Below are 11,487 nucleotides of genomic sequence, written 5' to 3' on the forward strand. Positions count from 1 at the left end.
TTTCTCTCCTTCTTGTTTTCTCCTTCTCTCGCTGAGTTTCCTCTCCGAGTAGCAGCACGTGCCGTTTTATGGCCCGTGCTTCTTCGATACACCACCGTGTCGATTGCGAAACCCTTGCGTCACGCGTATAAATATATATACTTGTATAAATATCGAGCGTCGGGAACCACTCGGTTCTCGAGACATGGGGGCGCGCGTATGTGTGTATATGTTCTCGCACACGTCGTAACTCATAAGGGAGATTAATGTCTCCGGCGCAACTGGAGAACTGTAAAGCTTCGCTACAGAACTGTTCTGTTCTGTAGGAAAGCTGTTACTCGCGGAGGAAACTGGGATCGTGATGCGACTGTGGAACGTCGTAAAGAGCAGCTATGAGTATTCAACCTGGCCTTTTCCCGTTCCTACGAGAAAATTTGGCCTTTCTTTATTGATAGCTCTGCGTGAATAAAACGGCCTACCAGGAATAACAACAGGATGTTTTTCCATTATTGTATTCGGTTTTTTTCTTCTTCCTCCTTTTCCTTTGGTTTCTTTCGAACGGAGGCATTGTGATGTTTGAAATTTTGCAAGCGCGCGAACAGAGACAGTCGATTAATTTAGGGAATATTGAGATTAAAATTATTAAGTATGGGAAGGAGGAATTTAATAAGAATAAATAAATAAGGATTGTTGTTTTAATCGATATATTTTAATTAATAGTGTGATAAGGTTAGAAGAGAAATAAAATTTGTTGCTTTATAATTTTTATTAGATCTATTATAAATGTAAAATATAATTTATGTAGAGAAAATTGATATATTAATATCATTTACTTAAAAATATCTTTCAGTTAATAATAATCATATTTTCCATTTTACACAACGTTATTAGCTAACGATAGAAAATTAAATGGAAATAATGTTATTATTAATTAAATGATTTACATTATTGATAATAAAGAGAAACTAATTAACTTCTATGTCATATCATAATATATTATTTATTGAAGCATATATAATTGGCCATCAAATAATTAAACAATTTTGTGTCAAATCATATATGGAAATGATTATAAATTCGTTAATGTTATAAAAATTTTATAGCATTATCCTGGCAACAATAGAATTTTTCATATAATAAAATATAATATAAATATGAAGGATAATTTAAGACAAATTTTGATAAAGCATTAATTAATTAAAGATATAGAAAGTAATTAAATACTAGATAAAAAATAGTTTCTGATTAATATATCCTATCTTTTAATCTTTGAATCATTTTATATATAATTCATTTAATTAAAATATATTTGAAATTTAAAATATATTTGAAATGGCATTATATATACTTCATATAAATATATATTTCATATTATCAGCAAATGAAAAATATAATAATTCTAAATTCCATTTAAAATTAGTCATACTATAAGATGAATCCTCTAAAAACATAATTTACTTTGGACGAGATACGAATGGATTTCTCGGGATATTTCTGCGAAAAAATAATTTCTCATCTATCTTTTCTCTACAACTGAAAGGAAACGAGAAAACTGTACTTTCGAGATCCTAAAAGAATTTGCAATATAACTTGGTAGGATGGCCGTATATTTGAAAGTATTGCCAAACTTTAAAGCAGTAATGGTAATTAGATAGACGGTACTCTTTGAATCGATTGTAAAAGAGAAAAACACGCATCCTTGTAGTCACAGCTCATTCTTAAATCGGCTTTGCGTACTTAGTAAAGTAAATCGGAGATATACATAATCTCATTCTGAGATGGGGATCGTCAAAGGGAATCCATAAAATCGCGACAACTGCGTATAGGGTGTCTCCGAATTGTGAGATAGTTGGCTATCAGAAATTTAAAAAATACAATCATCTGAGAATTTCTAGAATTTCTCTTTGAAATAGAATTGAATTAGAATTTTTAATCTTTACATTGCATAATTATTATTATTGAAGTGGATAATTATTAACCGTACAGTGTCATACTAGGCTCTAATATATAAAGCAAAATTGCTTAACAAATTACGTGTCACGTGAATCAAAAACATATAAAATACTAATATTCATCAATGAATTACACTACGGATAAATTAATGAATTAACCATACGCAAAATACCTTTAAAAATACCTTACTTTAGCATTATATCCAAAGTGACATAAACGATATTATTATCTCTACAGAAAAAAAAAATAATAAAAGAAAAAAATAATCGATAACTAGGAAAAACGATATCCAACAGAAGGGTTAATAGAGCCGAGAGAGCAAGGTGGACGATTAAAAGCGGTTCCATAACAAATGAAACATTCACGATTGAAATTTACGGGGGTTGCTCGGGTAAGCTTGCAAGCACAGCTTTATTTACGCGAACCGGCTGCCTACTTTGCTCCACGGTAATTACTACGGCAATTACATCGCGATTTACAGTAATTACAAGTTTTACTGGTTGAGTGGAACCTGAACTGTGCCCGTCGCGGCACTCTATACCAAGCATGGGCACCTTTCGCCATAAAAAGCTCTCTCAAGCACCAGTAGAAACCATTAATCTACCTGCTACATTGTGGTCCACAATACATCTGGACTTAACAGAGGAATCGTCCCCTGTGCCAAGGGAATTTTTCTTCCAGCGACTGCCATTTTAATAGTTACCCCTTTTCCTTCCCTTCACTTCAAAAATGAAATGAATGAATGAATGTCTGTACAAAGGACATTAAGAAACATAAATGAGAATTGTATGTTTTCTGATGCCGTGTGTATGTAATCTGTTTTATCCGTGTTTTCTTATATGAAAAGATTTTTGATTGTTTGAAAAACGAATGGTACTTTATTCGAATCAGGAAGTAACATAGCTGTGTCTTCACATCTTTCAATATATAAAAAGATTTATGATATACATTGCGTACATAAATATTGAAAATATTCTGAATTAAGTTATTAATCATTACGATATCTTGGTTTAAATTCTATTGTGATGAATTGTTGATGAATTATATTAGAAATATAAGTTAATAAACATAAAAAACAAAAGATCTACAATCCAAATTTGACGATTGTTCAACAAACAATCAAAATTCTAAGTAGATTATAAAGATAAAATATTATTGAATATAATTAATAAATTTTTCATTAACTACATATTAGGAAAATTAATAATACGATTTAATTATACAACATTATATCTCATTTATCAACTTATTATGAAATGATAATCTGTTATAAACAATATTAAAATGCTTTAACATAAATTCTCAATTCATTAGTCACTTATGGACAGAGGTGATGTTTTCGAGTCACGGCTGTATTCGAATATTACAATAATTTTGATCGGTGGACGTCATGTAGCCACCCACATGCGTCACTGCCAGATATTTTCGACGTCCACCGTCGCTTATTTGGTTTCATACGAACGCGTGCTCGGCAAACCATGGCTTATTAGCATTAATAATTTGGCAACATTTAATAAACAATCAGCCAATCTAGTTTCATCTGTCGGTCGAGTCTAGTTAAAGGACTTGATCGATAGTAAACTGCATTGTAAAGCAATATTGTGAATAATTAATAATGAATATTATATATCGTTCTCAAATATTCATTTTAATTTTATCCCAATTATTTAATTATATTTAATTTTAAAGAACCCTCCCAATTAAAGAACATTTTAAAAAATGAATTTACTATTGAATGATAGGATAAAATTTTTTAAATAATTAAGTTTATTTAAAAAATATGTATTATTTAATTTATTTAATTTAAAACTTATTTAATTTAAATAAATTATTAATTAATTATTAAAATTATTATAGTGAAATAAAAATAAAAATTAGAAAAATATTTTTCAATAATAAAATAAATATTCTAACTTTTTACAGAAATTATAGGAAATCTTGACTATCAAATCTAAATACAATTCGAATTTTAATTTTTTTTTATAAATACTAATAAGTTAATCATTTATAACTTTAATTAATTTCAAAATATAATAATAGAAAATACTAGATTTATTTATATTGGTTTCGTATGAAACCAAATAATATATCACAAATAAATACCAATAATTTTAATATCAACCACAAGTAAATATATGTGATTTTTATCACATTCCATTATATGGACAAACAACAAGACAATATAATATAAATTATGTTCAAAAACTTACAATTATTTCCGGAAGAGGGTAGGAATAAACAGCCACACGTACACACAACACACTAGGCTTAATATGCCTTACTCAATATACTATAACAAAATGTAAAAACAAAAATGTAAAATAACACCCTTATATAGAAAACTGTTAATCAATGATGCAGATCGGTAGTTATATATAGTCTATAGGGTGATATTGCACTAGCGAGTACTCGAAGCCGCCTAGCGGTATGATCGGTATTACGATTCGGCATGCAAGCCGATCGAGATAATTCAAATTTATATTCTGCGATATATATATCTATTATTGGGATATTTTTTCATCCAAAATTATTCTTACATAATAAAACATATTATTCATCAAATATAAACACACAAATATTATTATAATATAATAAAAAAGAAGATTTATAAATTAAATTCTTTTATATAAAGTAAACTGTTTTTTTCTTGATACAATTCTTTTAAATATAATATTAAATTCATAGAAAAATTTATAGATAAATTACAATATAAATGTTATATACAATAATTGATCTAAATTGGAAGAAAAATAATCGTTTATTTGTAATTGTACAAGATAATAATAATTCAAGTTACTTGATAAAAATGCACAGAAATTATTCGCGAAAATAAATAATGAATTATTGAGTTATACATTTTTCTTTGAATTTAAACTTAATTAAACACCATTTTAATAAAAAGAGAGTAAAAAAATTAGAATATTGCGTTCATAAAGAAAATTAATCAAACAGAATTCATAATTTGTAATATAAAGAATCACAAAAGATTTGATCACGTAATCATTAGCATAAAAACTTACAAAGTAATTACAAAGTTCAGGGTACATTACACTAATAATTTAATAACATCAAGGAGAGAAAAGATCCTCATAGGATTGAGAAAAATTACTCTTGTTATTATTACTTTATGACTATGAACCTTGACATTTTAACCCTTTCCTGTTAACGCTATCCTTTTACAGTTGCATTAATATCACGGGAAAGATAACGAACGATACTCGAACGACGACTGGCTAGTATATCTTAATAGCTTCACTTCGTTCCACCATTATCGTAAAACGATCCTGTATGCCACTCGAGGAAATAATTAACACAGAAATAAGATCTATCGCCGTACGAATCTAGATTACAACGACAAGAGTGAGTAGAATCAGAATTTGATATTTTTATTCCTGGGGCCAAGTATTAATTACTTCAACCTGAGTTCTTTATAGTTCTTTATAGTCTTTTATTTATTAAGAAACGATTGAAATATATATAGAAATAAAATATTTATAATATCAATAATTTTCATCTAGCTACTATCACATATGTATTACGTATAAATATTAATAAACATTAAATATTTTTACATTCGTTAAAATTTCAATAAAACTTTACAACACAATTTTATTAAACAATTTTATTAATACATCGTAAATAAAATTATATATTTAATATATCAATTGAAAATAATAACAAAAATCGATCTATCAGCCAATCTTTACAATCCTTCCACTTAAATTCCGCATAAAAAATAATTCAGCACATCGATAAACTATCAGAAAATATCGCATTGGGAAAGAATATCGTTTCTCGTGAAACACGAACAAAGGAGAGGAAAGAAAAGGATCGAATACGGATTCTCTCAAGTGGAATAATATTATATTTCATTTCGCCGAAGCGGGGAGAAACGAAAACATTGAAGAAAAATAAGGCTAGTTAAATTTACGCATCCAATAAAAAAAAAAAAGAAAAAAAAAGAAAATAAACGCAACCGATATTCTTGGCACGAAAGGGATCATCCGGATCGTGGAATTCAAGATGTTCCCGCGCATTCCTTGAAACGAGAAGATCACTTATTTACGAGGCCACCAACATAAAGGCCTAAAAGAAGGAAAGAATGGAAAAGAAGGCGAGTGTTGCGTTTGATGTTACCTCGAATTGGCTAGTTAAGAAACGGGATTCGTTGATGGATTCGTTGATGGATTCGTTTTCCGCGTAGAAAGGTTATTTATGAATCGTGAGTCGTGGCATCGATCCGTACCGGGAACGACGTGGGCGTTCGAGGATTCTTCGCCATGGAACGGATCGCGATGCACGCTACACATCCGGCGAATTAGACGACCGATATATCGGCCAACTATGGAGGAAAATGGTGAAGAACTCATTCGTGGTAAATCGATGATAAACTTTCACGGCTTTAGCCATTAATGGTTAAGGGGACGAACTTTATAAGTTATTGCTTTTCTTAGTTATTTGTGGAATTTTGTCTAAAGATAGCAAGCATTTTGTGAATCTTTATGGGGATATTTTGTTATTTTTTTTATCGTTATTTAACAAGTTGTTTATCGTATGAAAACAAGTCGTATAATGTTAACAATACGTTCGCGTTTTCTATAGTTGAGTGATATATCTTAATGGGATAAATTCGAATTAGTTTTTTGTTCAATTTGGTAATTGATTTGGCTTATTAATTATTCAGAGATTCAAAGATACTCTTCAATTGGATTGATTGACATCGCTACAATGAAAAATTGAGAGAAATTTTTGGAATTCACGTTTCAGTGATTAAAAATTTTAATATTTTATAAAGTGATTATCGATAAATGTATTACAATAGTTTAAAATAATTAATATTAGATAGATTGATATAATTAGGATAATTAATATAATAGATTCCTACAACTATAATTTATATACAATTGTTAAAATACACTTAATCCAAATATTATCTATTTATCATTTATCATTTATTATTTATGTGTTATAGATACAAATTTATCACAAAAGGAATTCCAATTATTTATCGTGTAAATATTACTCCAAACAAAATTATCTGTTTCTTTATCTTTCCTATCCTCGAACAAATTTGACAATGGAATTCACGAATCTTACAAGAAATTTAACGTGGAAACTTGTCCGATCAATGATAATTTCAGTCAGAATTGGCGGACAAACTTTACAACGGTTCATCTCCAGACACACATCCACCTATCCATCCCCAACGGTTCCTCGATTTTCGCGGCTGTGTTTCCCAACTTTGCAAGAGGGTGCATGATCGACCTAAGATGGAAATCTATGTAACAGCGGGTCCATTACAAGCGTGGTGCAGAGTGTCAGTGATCGATGAGATCCTTGGGAACGATCAGTCCTGGGAGCAGTGGTGCAATCGTTGATTTTCGTCTGACAACGATGGCAAACATGTCAATCAAGGAAGAAGGGAGATAAGGGGTGGCGGTGTTGGCGGATACACCTCGTCACCCTGTATCTCGTTAAAACGTGATAACTCCATCTACATGTAAATCTAATCGGGCAGGGGTGGCGAGGATATCAAACCACCCTCGTTAACCACAGTCAGCATCGTGAACCTGGCAAAACGAGTCAGCCGACGACTGCCTTAAACTCGGCAAGCCACGAGTTGAACCGTCAACGCGTATGTCTGCCACTGAATTCCCGTGTAATGAGACCTAATCCCCAAGGATGTCTTCTCTGTGCACCATCTTGGTCGGATTTCTATTGCCTTGTAAAACCATCCAATCCGCCCACGAGGAAACGAATGCGGTTAATTATCCTCGCTGATCCGCGTACTCCGTATGATTTAATTCCTTTCTAGTTTGTTGGTTAATATACTTGGATCGTGACAGTGGATTTTAGCAAATTTTTTTAAGAGGTTTCTTCTGTTCGTCTTTGGAAGAGAAGTTGTTCGATTGTTGGTTCTTGATAAAATTTCTGAAGAATTGTTCATACTCGAATGGGTAAAAGCAATGTTTAAAGTTGAATATAAAGAATATTTTTTTTATATCTAAAGAAATGTTAGAGGTATAAGATAGATTTATTGTTTCGTTTTAATATTTTATAGATACATTTTTGTGTCAAGAAGGAAAATGTAAACTTTAAGTAAAGCTTAAGATTGCATTGAGACTATTTATTCTAAGAAAGTAATACTTGAAGTTTGAAAACTATCATTTATTCGATACTTTTTCTGATAATTTATATTGTACATATACATTGTATTGTATAAAATAAATATTACAGTTTATAAAATATTAGTTTATTCCATTTTTTAAGTATTTCAAACTATAAAATCTTTATATCTTTCATGTTCTACGAATCAAGGGTTATCATAAAATTCTCAAGACTTCTCTATTAATCTTCAGTTAATTGTGATTACATCATCAAGTATCCCCCGTAAGAATATTGAAGAAAAATAAAAGTTTCAAACTTGATCAACAAGTTTTCAAGCTTAAACAACTTTTACTTCATTTTATCGTAATACAATTAACTAATAACATTTTTCATTTTTTCATTTGCAGTTCCAGTGATTACTATCAGCGGGGTTGTAGGAAACAAAGTGCACCTTCCTTGTGATATTCGTTCTGCCGACAACGACGAAGTGAGCATGGTACTGTGGTACAAGGAGGGTGGAGCTGGAGAACCCATCTACAGGTGAGTTAACAATAACGCAAATCGAAATTGCAATCGATCGAAACAAACTAAATTCTTTATCCCCAGCCCCTTCCACTCATCATCATGATTCGATGTGACCGCGATAAAAAGTCACGAATTCGTCAGAAATTCTCTACCAACGGTTACATGTCGCGTTTGGTTGGGGCGTCATCTAAAATTTTCCCGAAACTCGATAATCCGGGAATATAAATTGCTCGGAAGAAATAAAACGAGGAGCACTGCGGGCGTGGCCGTAGGGGTGGATAAAGGACGGTCCAGAAATTCCTCGCGTTATTTTCCACGGCGAACTTCATTTGCTTGCCGACTCGCTATTTCGCTTCCGCGACCCGTGAAATTTTGCATATAGAATGGTGCTTGGCCCGCAAACCTTCGAACCTCGCCTCCCCCTCCCCTGCCCCGCAAAGAAGCGCGACAGACCCTCCCTCGACCAAGAGGGTGCGGAAACACCGGGATCGCGTGGAATCTCTTGGCGCTGCTCGGGTCATATTTAAGAAATGTAATAAGGTGTAAGATATGTGCGGGGGCAGGCGATGCATCGTCTCCTCCCTCCCTCCTTTTCTCTCCTCCGCTTCTGTCCAAAAAAGAGAAAGGGCGGAGGTATATGAATCGCGGACGCATAGGTCGTCGCCTGTTGTAAAGTCAGTTTAATCCTCCCCCCGTGGAAGGGGGAACCTTAAATTTAGAGGCAGACAGACGCGCCCCCCTTGTATCTTTCTCGACTTCGAGCTTTCCGCGTACTCTTCCTCCGGCTGAAGCTGTAAAATATTTATGGCTAGGCACGCTTCCTCGCTTATCATACGTGCGCCAGACTGTTAAAGACGGGAAATATCATTCCTTGCCTTTCCCCTTGTTTTCCTCGATTTGTCGCTGACATTTTGCTTCATGAACAGGTAATAAAGAAGGTACGTTTCGCATTTCTTAAGTGAATTAAGACTCTGACTTTCTTTTAGCTTGGAAATATGTACGAAATTTCATATACGGAGCATCAATAATTGTTGTTTTATCGATTGTTAAACAGCTATGGAAGGAAATGTGAAACATTTTCTTTTTTTTTTTGTTATATTTTTTACAAGTAAAATAACTCGTAAGTCAGATATTCCTACCAGAATTATACGATTTTGTAAATAAATTATGTCGTAAATTGTTAATAAAATGACTTTTATTGCCAGATTTATATCAGTTTCTTACGAGATATAAAAGTCATGGATTTTAACACGAAGAAAATTAGGTTGGATAGATTATGGGTCACAGAAAAAGTAAATTATATACTATTTTCTAATATTTGCAAAAATATTCTACTCTAAAAATTTATTACTAAGATGTACTTGATTTAATGAAGTAATGTTTCAAATCTTTTATGGCTCGCACAATATTTCATAACCTACTTATCAATGTACGCTAAATTTGTTCGTATATGCATGAGAAATAAATAGGCTCTCAGATTTCCTAAATTAATGCAGCATAATGAAAACGTGCATTCTAAAGGGAAAGCGAACAGCACTCGTGATTATGACTAATAGTAAGTACCGTAGAGTATGCCTTGATAAACAGGGGTAATTTTTTGACTAATCCAACGAGAAATGAAAAACGGAACGCTAGTTCTGCCCTCGAGCCAAATCCCATGTCGAGAGATAAGCGTTGGCTTGTTTTATATATGTAAATCTACTCCTCTGCATATCGTGAAAACTTGGACGAATTATGATATTATATTTGGAATCCCTTTTAGTTAAGTTGATTAAGTTGTTAACGTTTTTTAAATCTTATCCTTTCGTATTCACTCGTATTATCTCCCCTGTCGCGTGTTCTGTGACTCGTAATCACATTACACCGATTTATTCGGCCATTTGAACCTTTCACCTCCTTTCCTCCATCTGGTTCATTCGATTCTCTCGATTATCGATTCATCTACTTACTTCATTTCCCTGGATGACCCCGATTTTCTACGTTTCCTTACTCTTTTTATTTTCTTCGGACTAGACAACCTTCGACTTTTCATGAAATTTCTAGTAATATTTGTGAGATCTCTGAACAACCTCTTCAATTGCCCTGTAGGGACATCGTTTCATAAAATTGAATCTGTTCAATTTCATTCGCTACTCTCCTTGGAAATATTTAAATCGTGTGCATTATGCGAATGGTCGTTCTTTCACGACGGTTAATAGTTTATTATCGAATGTATATATAGGAATGAACAGAGATGAAAGTCTGTTCTTTTATAAAATAGCGAGTAAGGATAATTCTATTGAAACGTAGATTTAATCGAAGAGCATACGTATATAACAAGTACATTGTAAAGATATGAAGGTAATTTCATTATACTTTTTTTACATAAAAAGATATAATTTAACTTTAACTTAACTTTTAATAATAATAATTATAATAATTTATTATTTAATTATAATTTATTATAATTATAATAATTTATAATTATTATTATTAATTATTATTATTATTAAATTATTATAAATTATTTTAATAAATTACTAGTAAATCATTTTTGTAATATATATAATTTCATGTAATAATACAAATTATTAAAATATTATTATCGCTACATTACAGTGACCAAACATTGTTTTCTTCACAACTATGACTAATACGATTTATAAACAATGGATTAAATTATTCCAAGAATCCACAATTGTAATATACACACTATCCATTAACAAATCAAAACTTTTCAAAAGAAACGTAAACACAACATACGACGTAGAAGCCACGAGGGACCAGTTCTCGAGTTATCGCGGCACGGTAGTCACGGTTGCGCCGTCGATCCTCGCCTCGACTCTCAAATCCGCCTCTCGTGATTTCCAATAAAAACCTTCGAGCGAGCCGGGAATCGCCTCGATTTCCATCCGGGCCCGCGTTCGATCGTCGATTCTTCTT

General features: G+C 32.0%; 1 protein-coding gene across 1 annotated transcript in view; it reads left to right on the forward strand.

The window, feature by feature from the left end:
* Nucleotides 1-11,487, forward strand: part of LOC102681938 (hemicentin-2-like) — a 148,312-nt gene that overhangs the window by 85,845 nt on the left and 50,980 nt on the right. Inside the window, exon 2 of the mRNA XM_006612762.2 lies at nucleotides 8,448-8,580. Coding sequence (XP_006612825.1) covers nucleotides 8,448-8,580 — 133 coding nt within the window. The remainder of the gene's footprint in view (nucleotides 1-8,447; nucleotides 8,581-11,487) is intronic.

The sequence above is a fragment of the Apis dorsata genome, unplaced genomic scaffold (genome assembly GCF_000469605.1).
Source record: "Apis dorsata unplaced genomic scaffold, Apis dorsata 1.3 scaffold_126, whole genome shotgun sequence".
In the NCBI taxonomy this organism is placed as follows: Eukaryota; Metazoa; Arthropoda; class Insecta; order Hymenoptera; family Apidae; genus Apis; species Apis dorsata.